This window comes from Echinops telfairi, unplaced genomic scaffold (genome assembly GCF_000313985.2).
Source record: "Echinops telfairi isolate 266 unplaced genomic scaffold, ASM31398v2 ScPeMD7_7419;HRSCAF=8457, whole genome shotgun sequence".
Lineage (NCBI taxonomy): Eukaryota > Metazoa > Chordata > Mammalia > Afrosoricida > Tenrecidae > Echinops > Echinops telfairi.
The window spans coordinates 84,394-102,425 of NW_022111319.1; the positions used below are offsets into that span (position 1 = coordinate 84,394).

An 18,032-nucleotide genomic window follows, 5' to 3' on the forward strand; every position below is an offset into this window, starting at 1 on the left:
TGTTGTCCCCAATGGTGCTGTGGGTCAATGAGGAACGCTGTGTCCCGTGGTGAGGCCGGCCCTGTGGTCGTCTCTGTGCATTGCTGCTCTGAGCAGAAACATTGTCCTCAGGACTTGGTGAGCCAGGATGTGCTTCGCTCTTTTTTTTTTTCCCCTTCTCCCCTGTTGGCTCCTGTGTGCTCTGATCAGACAAGTCCCTCTCCTTGAGCTGTAGCTTCAGTGCTGTCCTCTGAAGTGAATTCTTCTGGGGGGAGGGGGCGGAGGGTGATGCTGTCTACTTAGTTAGTAAAGGGGCTCGCCTGTCAGGCCTCTCTATCAGTTTCCTGCTTCATGTAAGTGTGTTGTGTTCTTGTCTTGGAGCATTTCTTTAAGCATGTTTTATTTTAGTTTCTTGAACATATTTATAGCAGCTGCTTTAAAGTATTTGTCTTCTAAGTTCGCCATCTGACCTTTATAAAGTAGTTTCTATTTTTTCCTTCCCCTTCCCTCCTTGTTAACATGTCATAAGTTCTTTATTTGCATATCTCACTATTTTTTAAAGCTTGATATTTTATCTAAATATCTAAAATATTTTGTACCAATACTAATCCCTAGATCCCCATCCTCCCTTTGGGGGTTGTTGCTCCGAAGTCGTTCTCCCTATGGGGGTAGTTTTTATTATTGTTTGCTTAGTGACCTGTTCGATTTCTTCGAAGTCTCTTTCCCCAACATGCAGTCTCTCGCATCCCTGCTCGTATTTTTAATTTTCATCTTTTAGCCTCACTACTCTGGGATTGTCCCTGGGCCAGCAGAAACCAAATATTGGTCAAAAGTTGAGTTTAGACTGTCTTAACCTGTTACATTTTTACCTTTTACTGTTGCATGTATGTGTGGCTTGGAAGACACTATCATAGTTCAGGAAAGTTGCATTTTATTGCCCACTCATAAGCCAGGGATTAGCATATTAGAAATTCTAACTATACCTTAGTAGGATCATTGTTTGGTATTCACAGTCTTCCAGACTGTCAGCTGTGAGTGTGATTTGATGTTTTAGTCTGGCTTCTAAATGGCACCCTTTTGGTAAGAGCAACATATTCTTTGTGTTTAAGCAAGAGGTGCTCGTTAGGCCCCTTGTGCAAATGAGTAGTCTGCTCTTTTTGGACAGAGCTGTGTGTAGCTTGTGGAGTTCGAGTCAACCTCCCACTTTTCTGATCGCTCCTGAGTAAGTACAGCTTAGGGCATACGTAGCCTAGTCAGGACTTAGCCTTCCTGACCGAAGACCCGAGTTAGATCCTAGGCAGGCTCTGCTTGGCTTCATTTCCTTCTATTTTTTGCTATTAAATTAAATTCCTAACTGCTCTGACATTTTGCTTAAAACATAGAGCTAATATCTGTCCACCAGGATCTCCCTTGTTTTTTAAAAAAAATCCTCTTAGACGTAATGTCTTCCAAAATCTGTTCCAAATAACTAATTCTATTAGCGTCATGGAGTGCATTGAAATGATGATTTTTCTTCACCCTGTGTCAATGCACCACAACTAGGGTAAGGACCCTTTTACAGACTGACACCCCTACTCTGCAAATGGGCACCTGGGAGAAGTATCAACCTTGTATTATGCTACGAAGGACTATGCTGAGGTGAGGGTGGTCGGGGCCCCAGTATTCTGGACTTCGAGCCCAGAGTTTCTATGCTATAAATAGGAGTTGGATGGATTAAGAGAACCCAGACTTCTCAGCCACTCTTACTGGAATAGAACTTCTTCAATTTAAGGTTGAGGGAGATAAGGAATTAACAAGCCCCCACCCCCGCCACCCCCCCACCCCCCCCCCCCCCCCCCCCCCCCCCCCCCCCCCCCGTGTGAAACCATAGCCCCAGATAAAGATAGGGGCAAGGCTGTTTATGTATCATCCTTGGATGTATCTGCTCACGTTGTAAAACATGACATGAGGAAGACTGGTAAGGGAACAAGTTGTAGCTCAAATGCCATAGTTCCTCACTGTTCTTCCCAATGTTAAGTATATTTTCTTTAATGATTTATTTTCTATTTACCGTTTGATCTTATGACAATTTTCAGAAACATTTAACTTTCTTTTTTTGTGGTTGTTGTTATTGTTTTATAATTTTCAATCTATCAGTACATAGATTTTGCTTTACTGGGGAGAGAGAAGTGCCACTCTTTCTTAAATGCTTCTTATTGGTCTGTTAAAATGATTAATTGTATCGATTGATAAGTTTTGCTAGAATTGTATAAACTTTATTGATCTTCATAAGAAACTACCTTTTGATTTGTTTTGTTTCACAACTGTTTTCCAATCTCACTGATTTCTTCTCTATCTTCGCTTCCTGCCCTCATGCTGGGTTTCCACCTAACTTTCTCTTCCTTTTCCACCTAAGTAATGCTTCAGCTACATCCCCAACTTTTTAATGGTTATTTTCACTTGCATACAGTTCAAATTATTTTCTAATTCCTTCACATTTCTTCTTCAACCCATGGGTTATTTCATTTTGTATTATTTAATTCTCACATAGCATTCTGTTATTGATTTCTAATTTGTTTCCACTGTGGTCAGAGAATATAGTTTGTATGTTTTAAATCATTTTAAAATGATTAAGACTTGTTTTATGGCCTACAATATGGTCTCTCTTGGTAACTGTTCTCTGTGCCCTTAAAGAACATTGTATTCTATTGTTAGCTGGGTATTTATAAATGCCAATTAGTTCGATTTGTTTAATAGTTTTATTCATTGTTTATATCTCTACTGATTTTCAGTCTATTTATTCATTGAAGTATGAAGAAACACAAACACAAAACCCTTCAACTCTAATTGTGAATTTGTCTGATTCTTCGTTCAATTCTAATGAGTTTTTGTAGCATGTATTTTGAATGTCCTTTGGGATCATTAAGAGTTTTACAACTTTTTGATGAAATGACCCCTTTATTATTATAAAATTAACCATTTTTTTCTTGCTAAGAATACCTTATGTTTTCTTTAAAGGCTATTTTGCCTGTTCTCACTAATGTTACTCATGATTTAAATTTATTATAGATTGTGCATGTTTTGATGTTTTACATATAATGATAAATTATAATTCAAACATTACTCCTTACCCCCAAAACATTCTTTTGGAGGGGGTAACTAGTGTAAAATTAGGTCTAGCATTGTTATCCAACAAAACAATCTTTGCCTTTCAATTGGAATATTTAGATTATTGGCATTTAATGTCATTACTCATTTGGGCTTACAGCTACCATCTTGCTACTTGTTTTCCATTGGTCCCATGTTTTCTTTGTTCCTCTTTTATCAAATTTTTTTCATGATTCCATTTTGTATATTTTATTGGCTTACCATAACTTCTTGCAAATAATATGCCTATGTAAATAATGTGCACATCCACATAGGGCACATAGGAATCTAATGTTCAGGGGGGTCGCACAGATTGAAAACCAAAATCAAAAGTGTGTAATATTCATACATACTACTTGCATCAAATTACAGTATTACATATGCCTATTTTTTTATGGATGCTCTAGGGTGTGCAGTGTTCTTGCCTAATTTGCCTACAAAGATTGTTATACCCCATCATGACTTTTGCATAAAAGCATAAAATTCTCATAACAGTTGTTTCCTTCTCCCTTCATATTCTTTGTGCTATTTTGGTAAAATATTTACATTTACATATCATACAATCCCTACATACATTTCTTTTATTTTTGCCCTAAACAGCCAAATCTCTTTTAAAAATAAGACAGATGATTTTTTTTTAATTACCCACAAATGTGCTGTCCATTCCTTTTAAATCCTTATTTTTATCTGGTATCCTTTTCCTTCTTCCTGAGATATCCTTAATATTTCTTATATTCTCTGCTACTAAAAGTTTTTCTTCATTTTTTATTTATTTGAAACAATTGTTTCTTGTTTTTTTTCTTGTTTTTTCTCAATATCTAAAAAACCAAATTTATTTGATCTTCCTTATTGAAGAATACTTTTTTCTGTGTCTAGTATACTAAGATGACAGGTTTTCCTTTCAGTATATAAAGATGTCACTCACTCTCTTCTGATGTTCATTGTATCTGATGAGAAATCTGCTGTTAATCCTATTAATGTTACTCTTAGAAAACTGTTTATTCCTCTGACTGCTTTTACTTTCTTTTAAAAAAATAGTCTTATCCACATATACTTCACGTATCATACAATTATTCAATAAGATTAAGAAGATATGTGCAATAATCATCACAATACATTTCAGAAAATTCCCTCCTCATTACTCATTGTTGTTAGCTTCACATTTCCCCTCATCTTCCACTGGTGACGTAGTGGTTACACATTCAGCTGCGAGCCACATGGTCAGCACTTTGAAACCACGATCCCATCCATGAGAGAAAGATGGGGCTTTCTACTCCCATAAACAACTATATTCTTGGAAATTCACAGAGGCAGGTCGACCCTGTCCAGAAGGTTGCTGTGAATCAGCATTGGCTCACTGGCAGTGAGTTTGCTTTTTGGTTTTGTGCAATCATCATCACAATAAATTTCAGAACATTTTCTCCTCATACACATCCTCAAAAGCTTCCCATTTCTCCTCATCTTCCACTGCCATGCCCATATCCAATGGCTGTCTCTACAGCTACACCTATCCCGGATTTCATATACAGAATATCATACAAAAGATTCAATCATACAAAGCAAACAGAAATACCCAACAATAATGACTTGACTAAACATAGAAAAACTTCAAAGAGAAAGCTGAAAATACTAAAAACTGGAATAACTTTAAAATGCGTCGAGAGATCAAATGAAAGGGTAATATATTTCATCCTAACTACACCTGCCAGAACCGACTTTACAGTGCTCTCTGACTGATAGAAAGGCCATTCACATCCCTGGACTGGTATCACAGGGGTTCATGGGCAACTTAATCCATCGGGGGATGCTGCAAATGGATTTGACTTCCACTGTCCTGTATAACTTTTTGAATACTGGGTGTTTAAACTCTGATGCCATTTCCCCTTTCAGATTTGGATGTTGTTATTTACAATCCTTGGATTATACAGGCTGGTGTGCTTCCCCCATGTGGAATTAGTTGGTGGCTCACTTAGATGGCTGCTTGTTTTAAGACAAACTTTGAAGACCCTGGATGCTATTCTAACTGACATCTTGGCACCATCTGTTTTTTTCACCAAACTTTGCTATAGCACCCATTTTTCTCAGTAATCTCTTCATGAGAATGAACATCGAGCAGGACCATGTTATAAAAACTAATCGTTCAAAACAAACAAACAAAAAAACTAGCTAATCATTCTTAGATTGGGGCTAGAATTAATTGCAAGCCCAAAATCCACTCATATAAACTATGGTTTATACAAGAAAAACAAAACAAAACAAAACAAAACAAAAAATGGAAAAAACTCCGCTGGGCGGAGCTTTCATAATACACATTTTTACCCACTAGGCAAGCATCAAGAAACACTCTCTGAGTTAGTGAACCCAGTGACATTGCCTTGGAAGGTTCTCTCTGGTCATAGTAATTTTTTCCTAAAATAGAGTTTCGTTCGAACCTCATTTTTTTGTGATGGCCAATTTAAGAAAAGAATGTGCCACTGTGAAATTATGTTTCCTGCTCAGGAAAAGTGCTACAGAAACTGCTGTGATGTTGAACACAGTTTACAAGGACAGTGCTATGGGAAAAACTTAAGTGTATGAGTGGTTTTCTTGTTTCAACAAAGGTGAAATGTGGAGAGATGACAAACCTCTTTCTGTATGTCCGTCAACTTCCCGAACAGATGAAAATATCAACACAATTCATGCACTTGTGCTCAAAGACCAACAACGGAATATTAAAGAGATGGAAAAGTTATCTGAACTATATTGGAGCTCGGTTCAGTGAATTTTAATGGAAGATTTGGGTCGCTGTGAAATTTGTGTCTCGGGATCTAACTGACCAGGAAAGAGAGTATGGAGTGGAAACATGCTGTGCTTTTAAAGAACAATTCCAAAGTGACCCAGACTTTTTTTTTCAAAGGTAGGACTGGTTACAAGACATGGTGCTATTCTTACAACCCTAAAAGCAAACATCAATCAAGCCAGTTGAAGACACCATTTTACCAACCCATAAAAGCTTAAGTAAAATCAAAGATCAAGATGATTCTCATTTCTTTTTTTTCTTTTTTTTGATGTGAGGGGAATAGTGCAATTGGAATTCACTCCAACAGGTCACACTGTTAATCAAGCTTTCTATTTAGAAGTTCTGAATTGCTTAACAGTTTGCGACCAAAATAGGCCTGATTTGTGGCAGACGGGGGACTGGTTTTGTCACCATGACAATGCACCTGCTCACGCAGCCATCTCAGGGTGGCAGTTTTGGGCAAAACCCAGCATGCCTCTCTTGCCCCATGCACCTGACTCACCTGACCTTGCAACGTGCGACTTCGTTTTGTTTCTGAAAATGAAGAAGGACATGAAAGAACAGTGATTTGAGGATGTAGAAGTGGTGAAGAAAAAACGAGGGGGATGTTGTCAGCCATCCAAACAGATGAGTTTGAAAAATGTTTCCAGGAATGGAATCACAGATTTGACATAGTATTAAGTGTAATGGAGAGTATTTTGAAGGTGCTAAGGTTGTTTTGTAAAAAAATTTAAATACATAGCTTTGAAAAAATTCTGGTTTTAGGGGAGTGCCCCCTTATATATCTCCAGTTCATTTCGAGATATCATTATCACATTATGATAGAGAACATTATAAATTATCCTCCTGGGGTATAAAGTAATTCTTTTGATTGTGTCATTGATTTAGCCAATTGTATAGAATCTAAAACACTGTTGAACAAAAGGAAATTATACAAGTATAGGTGGACTTCAGACTACAATATATGAATTGTTGACTTATTCAGATTAAACTCTAAACTGACTTGACACTATTTACACAAAAAAGAGGGGTTGGGAATAAGACAAAAATTTCAATAACACTCATTCACAAAGGCAGAGCCATGTCTACAAATTTAATGCGTAAGAATGCAAGGAGGATATTAAAATAGCATATATATGGTAATTCTAGGCAACCATTTATTGTGCACCTCGAAGCAAGGGATCCGAAGTCCAATGACTGTCAATTCCATAACTTTGGAAGAGCAGTCATATGCTTTTTATCATACTAGGGTGTTTCAACCATAAGTCCAAAGTAGTATGTCAGTTCTGCTATTGGTGAGGTTGAGGTAAAGCTAAGTTCACTTAATGGGGTTTCTACATCAAATCCCTCTTGGGTGGTCTATGAAGGATGTTGTGGTCCTTAAAAGTCAGTGTCTAAACTGCCAGAATTCTATAGCACACAGCCTGGTTAAACTAGGTTATAAGTATCCAAATAGGAACATAGTACCGGGCACATTCTCCCCGTAGGTTCTAGTAAGTATTGTTAAGTATTTTTCCCCTGATGGGGGGTTGCTCCTCCCGGTTTACCCACCAACATGCCCTCTTCCACATTTTGACTTGAATTTCCATTAAGGTTCTTGTGGTAGTATCTGTCAATTTGGGGACATTAGCACAATGTTGTATGGAAGTCTCTGGTTGTTTTAATATTCTATTTTTATCACTAATTTTCGGAGATTTGATAATCATGTACTTATCTGTGGTTTTCTTTTTCTTGAGATTGAGATGCTTGGATCAGCATATTTATTGTTTTCATCAAAATTGGAAACACTCTGGTCATTATTCAGCTTCATTCCCTATCTCCTGCCAACTCTCCAGAACTTCATTTACACATTTATGATGGTGCTTAGTATTTTTAATTTTGGATCATTTATCCGGCTGTCTTCAAAATTATTATTTCTTGTACAATGACTACTTTGCTGTGAATGCCATCTAATATATCTTTCATCATTGAGAGTTGTAAAGTGGATCTTTTTTATATCATCTTCTATTACTCTCATTATGCTTATGCTTTCTATTAATTTCTTCAACATACAGAGCATATTTTGTATATTTCTAGTAGCTTCACCATTATCCACTAATTTTATTATGTCTTTTTTTATCTGCTTTTGCAAATTTATTTTTCTCCACTCCACATATTGGGATATATTCTTGTTTCATTTCATGGTTATGGTTATGAATTCTTCATTGAATTCCACATAATGTGATTGTATATTAATGAGTCTTCAGTTTTTTAATATTAAATATTTTAAGAATTTTTTCAAAGAAATTATGAACACCTTCTAGTCTTGCTTTTAAATTCTGCTAGAGATATCTATAAACCCACTGTTCTCAATTTGATTCTGATTTATAGTAACTCTATGGGACAATGTAGAATTTAACCCAGTTTCTTTCAAAGGCTATAATCTCTATGAAAACATCCTGCCACGTCTTTTTTCCCCCACAAAGCAGCTGGTGGGCTCAAACCATCTACCTTTCAATTACCAGCCAACCACTTACCTACTGTGCCACAGGCGTCCAGAGAAGCCTGTGTTCTAGGGATCATCTCATTCCACATAGAAGACAAAGTTCTTCTATGTCGCTACATCATTTCCCATTTATTAGCAGATCCTTTACTCTAGTAAAACCCATTGCCTTCCCTGTGTCAGCTCCAAACATTTTAAGTTTGGTGTTGTGGTTCTTTCCCACCCTTAATAGTTTCTTCATTTCTATATTTTCCTAGTCATTGTTGTTGGGTTTGTTCGCCTCTTGTCTGTCTTTGTATGATTTTCTGTATATGAAATCCAGGCTAGGTAAATCTATAGAGACAGTAACTGGATTAAACATTACCTAGGGACATGGCAGGGGAGGATGAGCTAACAATGAGTACAAGAATAAGTTCAGAAACGTATTGTGGTGATGATCGCACAACCATTCTTAATCCGATAGATTAAATTGTATGATGTGAAGTATATACCAACAAAACTTTTTTATTCACATGCATAGACGGATACATTTTCACTTTTTACAGGTCTCCGGACCTCTCCATGTAGCCCTCTTCTGTAAGGTACTTTGTCCCACCAATTCTGGCTGTCTTTGCCTATCTTTACTGTAAACTATTTCCTCAGCATGAGAAGACTACTGAGATGTATTTGGCTTCCCTTTCTTGGTACTGTGAACAGGAAAACCTCACGAGGCCATGAGCTGACCCATTCGAGAGTTCATATTATTTGCTTCTCTTCTCCAAGATCACTGGCATGCTCTGCCAGTTGTCCATCTTTCCCGGAAGCAAAAGTCCCTTCCTTATTCTCTTTAAAATGTTAGTAAATCTCTATCCACTGAGAGATTTTATTTTTATAAACAGTTAAGAATCAAAATCAATCTGAATCCAGGGGGAAAAGCCTTCTGAACACCTGGTTTGCAGAAGGCTATGGATGACAGTGGAACCAAAATCTATTTGCAGGGTCCCCACGTGGATTAAGTCTCTGTGAATCCCCACTCACCACAGTCCGGGGATTTGAAGAGCCTTGCTATCGATCAGCTAGCATTGTCAAGTCCATTATAGCAGAAGGGGTGAGGTTAAAATGTAGCACCTTATCATTTGATCTCTCTTTTGACCCAATTTAAAGTTGTTTCAGTTCTTAATATTTTCTGCTATCTTTTCAATTGAGGTTTTTCTGTTTTGTTTGATCATTGTTGCCATTGGTTGCATTTGGATTTTTGGTTTGTATTTTGTATGATTTTCTGTATATGAAATCCAGGGTGGGTGAATCTATAGAGACAATAACTGGATTAATAATTACTGAGGGGCATGGCAGGGACATTGGGGGGAAATGGGAAGCTAACAATGCGTACAAGAAGAAAATGTTCTGAAACTGATTGTGGTGATGATTGCAGAACTCTTTGATATGACTGAATAATTCAATTGTATGATATGTGAATTTTACGCCAATATAACTATTTTAAATATTGCCAGAGTCAAATTGATTTATAAGAGGGATCAAATTAGGAATGACTAAAAGAGCAAAAATTATTTCCTGGGCAGCTTACTAATCTCTTTTCTTTTATATAGGTACAGGACACAATACCCAATCCTAGGCCTCCTATATGATGACTATGAATATATACCACCTGGAAGTGACACACAGACTATTGTGATTGAGAAAACAGAAAATAAATGGAATTGCGTAAGTTATCTTAGACATTTCTGGTACAATTTTGACTATATCTTTTGGGATACTTAGTCCACCGCATGCACAGGTACTGCCCATCTATCAATAGAGTCATGGGTGTTGCTATGATGTAAAGCAGGTTTCAAGCTAATACAATAAGAATTTAAAACATTTTCCTATGGAGCATTTAACCCTGCTTAAAGTCAGTTTAGAAAAACATGCCTGGCAATGTGCGTCTAAAAATCAGCCAGTGAAAACCCTATGGCTCACAAGTGTGATTTGCAACCAATAATGAGAAGAGTGGAGTGAGTGTTGTCATCCATTAGTCATGGGGTTGCTCTCAGTGGAGATTGATGTTATGACAGTGACAACACTACAGCCAAGATATTCTGAGTGACGGAAATGCCCCTCAGATGCAATGGGACCGAAAAAGTTTGAAAACACACACAATCCTATTTAAACATCATGAAAATGGCAACTCTTATTTTTGACATTAAAATTTCCACCTAACAACTGCTCAAGTATTAAAAGTAGGTAAAACTAATCTATGGTAATAGAAATCAGGAAGTGGTTTTCCTTGAGTAGGTATCAATCAGAAAGAAGTATACAGAGGATTTCACGAGTGCTGAAAAGTGTTCCTGAATTGGATGTGGTTACTCGGTATATTGATTTTGAGAAAATTCATTTTATAACTATATATAGTTTCTATGCATTATACTCCAATAAAAGTCTTAGATTGCTTAGAATCACCATGATCAAAACTATACAAAAGTAAATCTAGTATTCGCTAGAATGTCTTAAAGAAATTTAAGAATTATACTGCATATGTAGGTAATAAAACTAATCACAAGTTCACAAATAATTCACATGAAAATTATTTCTTCTATTGTTGAAAAGCTCAAAATATTCAAGTGCACAAAAAATATGGAATGTGTTTAACCCTGAAAGCTAATGTTTTCTAACCACAATTAAGCCAACAATCTTGTAAATATGGGTGTCTATTATCAATGAGAGCAATGTGTAGGTAATCCCCAAATAAAAATAATTAAATCGTTTTAGCCTTAAAATTTGTATTTCTGTTATGTAGGTAATTAATTAGTTAAGAAGTATATACTATTATTGATAAATGGTACTGTTGGTCCAAGAACCATATATCCAGCAAGGGCAAGTTAGCATAGTTTAAAAGTTGACACTGAGATAATTTGATGCTGAAAATTAAGACTGAAGAATAATTATTGCTACTAATGGCATATCCATCAGAGGTGGCTTAAGTGTAAGGGCCTGACAAATAAGGAGTCTTTAAGATAAAAGAGCCCTGGTCGTGCAGTGGTTAAGCACTATTCAGCTAAGTAAAAGGTTGGTAGTTTCATTCCACCAGTCACACTGCAAGAGAAAAGTATGACAATCTGCTTTACTCAAGATTACCACCTCAGAAACCCTACAGGGGAATTCTACACTCCTCTTACAGTTACTATGAGTAGGAATCAATTTGTTGTCAATGGATTTATAGAATAATAGACATTGCTTCCTTCTTCATTAGAATCATGTAGCAATAAATATCAAACTTGATATCCCAATGGACTATAAAGACTGATGATGAATTCCCAATATATTAAGTTCATATATATATATGTAGTTAGAGATTTGGGGCCATACCTAATCTCTAAATAGGTAATCAAGCAGGAAATATATCGTATATACACTTAAGTATAAGCCGACCCGACTATCAGCCGAGACACCTAATTTTACCACTAAACTGCATTAAAAATGTGCTGAAAAACTCAGCTTATACATGAGTATATACAGTACTCAATCATATTTGTCTCTTGTTTAAAACCATTTTAAACATATACCTCGAATAGATCAGCTAAGCAAATTATTTTTAACCAAAACCAGATGTAAAATAATCTTTCTTTTTTATTTTCTTTTCCAGCCATGAATGAATCCACTTTCAAATATTACAATTCGAAGAAGTTTTGTTGTGTCTGCATTATTACTTTAGTTGTTCTTTTTCCGCCCATAAAGGCCAATAAAATATTTGACTCTTGCTATAACCAACAACTCTAGTGGAACAGAGTAGTTCTGCAGATGGATTCCTCCAGTCATTTACAGAACTGGAATCCCCTAAATCACACATATATATTCAATATAGCAAGAAACTTAAAAGAGGGATCTTCTTTGATTAAACTTCGATTACAGACATTGTAGAACACAATATACTATTTTTCTGCTAAGGATTTTTTTATACTGAATTAGTTTGTTGTGGGAAAGATTTTACAACTTATTCATTAGACAATTTTTCTCTGAAATTATATGTTTAACTCAGCTATAAGATTAGTGTTTTAACAAAAGAAGGAAAAAGACAATTGAAAAACAAAAGCAATTGAACTAGTGCATGATATATAGCATAAAAATATATTTTGTTGCATTAAGGCTTGTGGCTGAAGGAGATGCTTTATTACATACTATTTGCATAACTAAATCAAAGGTGATGGTCCATTTTATTTAGCAGGGAAGAGGGATATTATCTTTTAAAATAACTAAATCCACAGAATTTACATATGTAAGACTGGTTCTAAGTGCATAACAATACATTGGTAAATCTGTCCCTTCAATGCAAAAGCATGGATCCCCCAAATGAGTCTACCCACTACCTTAAAAAGTTAACACTATATTGTAATAGTGGGTGGAAAGCAGGCAGGCTTTTTATATTGTTGAACATAATTTAACATTAAAATACTACATACCAAAAACAAAACCCCAAGAAAACAAAAAACTCACTAATCAATGTTGACTCATAGCGCCCCCCTGTGGGTTTCCTAGACATAGGGACAATAAAAAGCTCAAGGAATAAATATATCAACAACAAATAGTTTATAGGTCTTTCCTACTTGGGACAAATCTATTTTACAGTAGGTTGTATTTAATGTGCTAGAAAAGGGTTAAGGAGCTCTGGTGGTATATTGAGTTAGGTCGGCAGTTCAAACCCACTCCTCGGGCTAAAGATGAGACTGTCTACTTCAGTCAAGATTTATAAAGTCTAAAAATCCAAAGGAAGCATTTCTACCCTGTCCTACAGAGTAATATAATTCTAATATAAATTAGCATCAACTTGAATAAGAAATAGGTTGATTCATTGAGCTCTACAGGAGCCTTCCCTGCATAGTTGATTACCTGTTGGGCAACTAACCACAAGGTCAGCAGTTCGAACCCAACTGCCACTCTAGATGAGAAACATGACTGTTTCTGTAAAGATTTACATATGTACTCAAAAACCCATAGGGGCAGTTCTACCCTGTCTTATAGGCTCACTATGAGTCCAAATAGACTTGATGGTAGTGAGTTAATTTGTTTTTTAATGACCTTACAAAGAGAACACAAGTAGTTTCTATAAATACATTTGAAGGATGAAATTTCTTAATTCCTACCCTTCTTGCTAAAACGAATATTTAGCAAAAATTAACGTTTATATTGTAAAACTATCAATTAAGACAACACACACAGAAAAGGCAAGTTAAAAAGTATTGCTATTGGAGTTCTAGTTCATACATGCACAGATTCCAAACAAAATGTATTTAAACTTGTCTTTGTGATCAATGGGTGACTGCAGACAAATTTTCAGTAGTACACTTAGTCTGTCTCATTAGGGTACCTTTAAAAAAGCTCCAAACAAAAGTGACTCTGGTCTCTGCAGGGCTAGATTCAAAGCAGTGAGGTCACCTCAGAAGGTTATGGTAATTGTTTAGGGGATTCTAAAAGGTAATCTAGGTAGATTTCTCAAAAGCATAGGAAGTTAATGGGGGAGGGGGTTATTATGAAGTTTTAAGAAAACGGAAAATGACATTGGTCAGGAACAAAGGTCAGGCACGTTGTGTGGAGAATTGTTTTCTATTAGGACAATGCTCTCGTTCTTCAAGATGAGCAAAGATGGTCCTATGATAATTTTGTTGTGAAGTCTTACCCCCATCCACCCTATATCCCTGCTCTTATCGCTTAAGACATCTTTTTGTTCCCCAAACTCAAGGAATATTTAAAACAGAACTTGAATGGGGTGCTTCAAAGATGCAAAGTTGCTATTTTGAAGTGGTATAAATCAGAGTACAGAATTCTCTGGGGATTAGAGAAATAGAAACACTTCCTTCAAAATTGGGAGAGAAACGAAAGAAGTGTGTAGATCTAGATGGAGGATATGTCTAGAAACAATAGCGTCATATTTTGAAATTTTCAATAAAGGACCTCATGAGTCTGTAACAATACTTTTTGTCTTACCCTTGTATGTAAATTTAGTGGATGAAATTTTGCATTTAAATATATTCACAAATAGCTGTACAGAATTCTGCCATACCTTATAAGCTTATTCTAATATTTACTACTTATAATATAGTTATATTTAAAATTGTTAAGATAGAGACTAGGAGTATAAAAATCAAATCTGAAATAAGCAAAAATTATTTTATTATTTTATAAAAAGATTAAATAAGCCTTGATAGGAAACAAAAAACCTTTTATCTTAATATTTTTTGCTCTACATTGATACAATCCCACTTCTGTCAATATTTTGGGATAGAAAATTTTAATATTTTTAAAGAACTAGAGTTCTTACCTTTTTTCCTTTTGGTGTGGTTGCAAAATAGCAGTTTCACTTCTGATAACTACTATATATGTAACTGTAGCCAAAGTATGTTAGCTACTCATTCCAGATGACATCAATGGAAGCTTTCATGACTGCTGCTTAAAAAGTAGACTAGGTGTGACTTTTACAAAATATTCCAAATAATGAAGAAAGTCATGTCCAGAATTTAAGATAAGGTCAGCACTACATTGGCCCACTTGCTGCAGGCACAGTAGGGATGGATGTCCTTATTATACATGCAAAATTTGTAAATGCTAAAGAAAAACTTAATGTTAGAGAGGACTGTTCTATAGTGATGATCATTTGAATATATAGTTTTCTAATGTTTAAGATCCATGGATAACAATGATTTTGTTTTCTCACAATATTTTACCTGCTTAGCTAATTTCTAGAATGTTTTCTTCTTGGATTTATCAAATAAAATGGAGACTGAAATGGAATGGAATTTGTTTAAATGTCTAAATAAAGTTCAAGATATATCTATATGATCTGTTTAGATATTTAAGTAGGAAATGTGTAGGGATTTCAGTATGTAATTTTCAAAGTTATCCCAATGTGAATGTTCCTGTCAGCACTAACACACAGCACTCTAATTAAGATAATGTAAATAATAAATAAATAAATGCAATACCAGACACTCCCTACCTCACTTGGACTACTAGAGATAGTCACTTTAACATAAACTTCAGATGATGCAGTTATCTGCTTTAATTTAAAATAGTGCTTATTAAAGTAGTCTTCTAAGACCAATAACTCACTTGTTGCAAATAGGATTCCATAAAACATACTTCCTATGTTTTGAAGTAAAGCCATCAGGTAGGTATGTGAAGGTAGAAGTGAAGGAGAACAAAATTGACCATGGTGTCTTGATTGTGGAAGTTGGATGATGGGTATATAGGGACTAATTTTCAACTTTTATATACACTTATACATATACACATATTGCAGATATATATAATGACATATAAGGGAGTTTCAAAAAGTTCAAAGAAAATGGAATTACGCAGAATTTCCCCACATGCTTTGAAGTCCCCTTGCATAGAACATAGATATTTATTCTATATGGAGTTCCTGAGTGGTGCAAATGATTAATGTACTTGGTAGCTAAACAAAAAGTCGGAAGTCTGAGTTCATCAAGTGGCCCTCAGAAAAAAAGGATGCACAGTTCTATTTCAACACATATGAATCAAAATGGACTCAATGGCAAAGGGTTGTGTGTGTGTGTGTGTGTGTGTGTGTGTGTGTGTGTAAGAGTAGGCTAAGGCTCAAACTGGTGGCTGTCCTATTTGAGACATGAGACGTTTAATTTGAGAGCTCTTTGGCAACAATACCCCAATACTTTCTTCTCCACCATAGCATAGGCCATTTAGAAAATGTGAAAATGAGACATGCTTCATGCCCCTGAACTGTTTAGGGGAAAAAATGCTTTTTCAGTAATTGCTAAATTATTTCTCCTTATGAAAGCACTTTGACCTGCAGATCTGCATTTCTTAGAGAAATTTTGTTTTGGCAAAAGGAAGCCTGGGTCAATAAAAAATTATTTTTGAAACCAATCATTTCTGTACCATAGGTTAAATTAATTTTTGTTCCACCTGGTCGGAAATTTTCTAAACCCAATTTATATGGGTACAACCGAAAAACGTATCTAAGCCCTAAGTAACTAAAGGAATATTGAAAGAGAAGAAGAAACGATGACTCACCCTTCCTCATCTTCTATTACAGAAGTGCAATAATCACAACAGCCTCACACTACAGAAAATTAGATACACAGACCAATTGAATAGAACTCAAAGTCCAAGACATAATCCTACATTATTTGTAATCAACTAGTTTTTGACAAAGGTGCTAAGAAGTTTATTCAATGGAGAGTCTCTTCAATAAATAGTATTGGAAAACTGGATTTGCACATGTAGAAAAAAAGGCTGTGCCATACATCATACACAAAAACAATTCCAAATGGATTAAGAATCTAAGTGTAAAATTTAAAACCATAAAATTCTTAGAAGAAAATTCAAGCGAATAATGTCCAGCCTAGTTTGTAACAATGGATTGATTATCTACTACGCACAAATAGCAAGACAAAATAAATAAATGGTGCCTCAGTAATAACAAGATCCGAAGCTGGAGAAGGGAAGAGTACCAATGTCGAAATCCTAAATACCTATGGACGACAGTAGCTCAAATCCATTTGCAGTCTCTGTGGGATGAGCCTTTGGTGAATTCCCAGTGCACAGAGACGAGGAACATCAGCCCAAACACCAGGCAAAGAATATTGTAGATTTTAGCAACTGTACTTAAATTAGAATGTAAATCTGGTATATAGTTCCTTGTGGACTCCACGTGAAATCATTCTAATTTTTAAGAAGCATCTGCTTTCTTTTATATTGAGGTCTATATAAGTTTTATATGGCTACTGTTGACAGATCCTTGTTTGTTATCTGCTCCAGTTTTGTATATGTATCTGTATAAGGAACTGGGATGAGTGGAATTATGAAGACAGTAATTACCTGGTGCCAGAGAAGGGTCGGGTAAATGAAATGTCAACATCAAAGCGTAAAAGAAGATCGAAAAGATTCCAAAGCTGATTGTGGTGATGATTGCACAGCTCTTCTTGATATGATCAAACTATTTAATTGTATGATGTTAATTACAGCTTAATACTTTTTTAATTAATAGAAGACATGCTACCAACTGTGAGAAGTTTCAGATATCTTATGTTAGAATCTAAGAGTCCACATGCATATAAAACTTATAATAACAGCAGAAAGATAAATATGCCAATCACCAAGTAGTCAAAGGTTAGACTTGGCATTTCATCACTAAGGAAATGCTAGTGTCCACCAAATACATAAATGCTCAACTCCATTAGTCAACAGAGATGCAAATCAAAACCAAAATGAAGTACCATTCCACTCCCACTAGAAAGTCTAAACTGGAGCCCTGGCAGTGTACTGGGTTATGGGTTGAGCTCCTAAGCATAAGGTCAACAGTTTGAACCCATCAACTACTCTAAGGGAGGAAAATGAGGCTCTCTCCTCCCTAGGGAACAGTTCTACTCTGTCTTATAGGGCCCCTGAGTCAGAATTGACCTGATGGCAGTTTGTTTTGTTTTTGTTTTAGAATGGCTAAGATTAGATGAAGAAAATAAGATGCTTGTGGGAAGGCAAAATATTACAGTCATTATAGGATACTGTAGTGCCTAAACAGAAACAAAACTAGAAATAAAACCACTGTTGTTGTGTTGTGCCATGGAGTCAGTTCCAACTCAGTCACCCTATATACAATATAACAAAACACTACTGGGTTCTGCTTCATCATCACCATGTTTCATGTTTGACCTCATTGTC

The 18,032-nt window shown here is 35.7% G+C and overlaps 1 protein-coding gene across 1 annotated transcript in view; it reads left to right on the forward strand.

Moving 5' to 3' along the window:
- Positions 1-10,124, forward strand: part of POF1B (POF1B actin binding protein) — a gene marked incomplete at its 5' end in the record, with an annotated part of 86,459 nt that extends 76,335 nt beyond the window's left edge. Inside the window, one exon of the mRNA XM_030887583.1 lies at positions 9,953-10,124. Within this exon, the coding sequence (XP_030743443.1) occupies positions 9,953-10,124 (172 nt within the window). The remainder of the gene's footprint in view (positions 1-9,952) is intronic.
- Between the last annotated feature and the right edge of the window lie 7,908 nt (positions 10,125-18,032).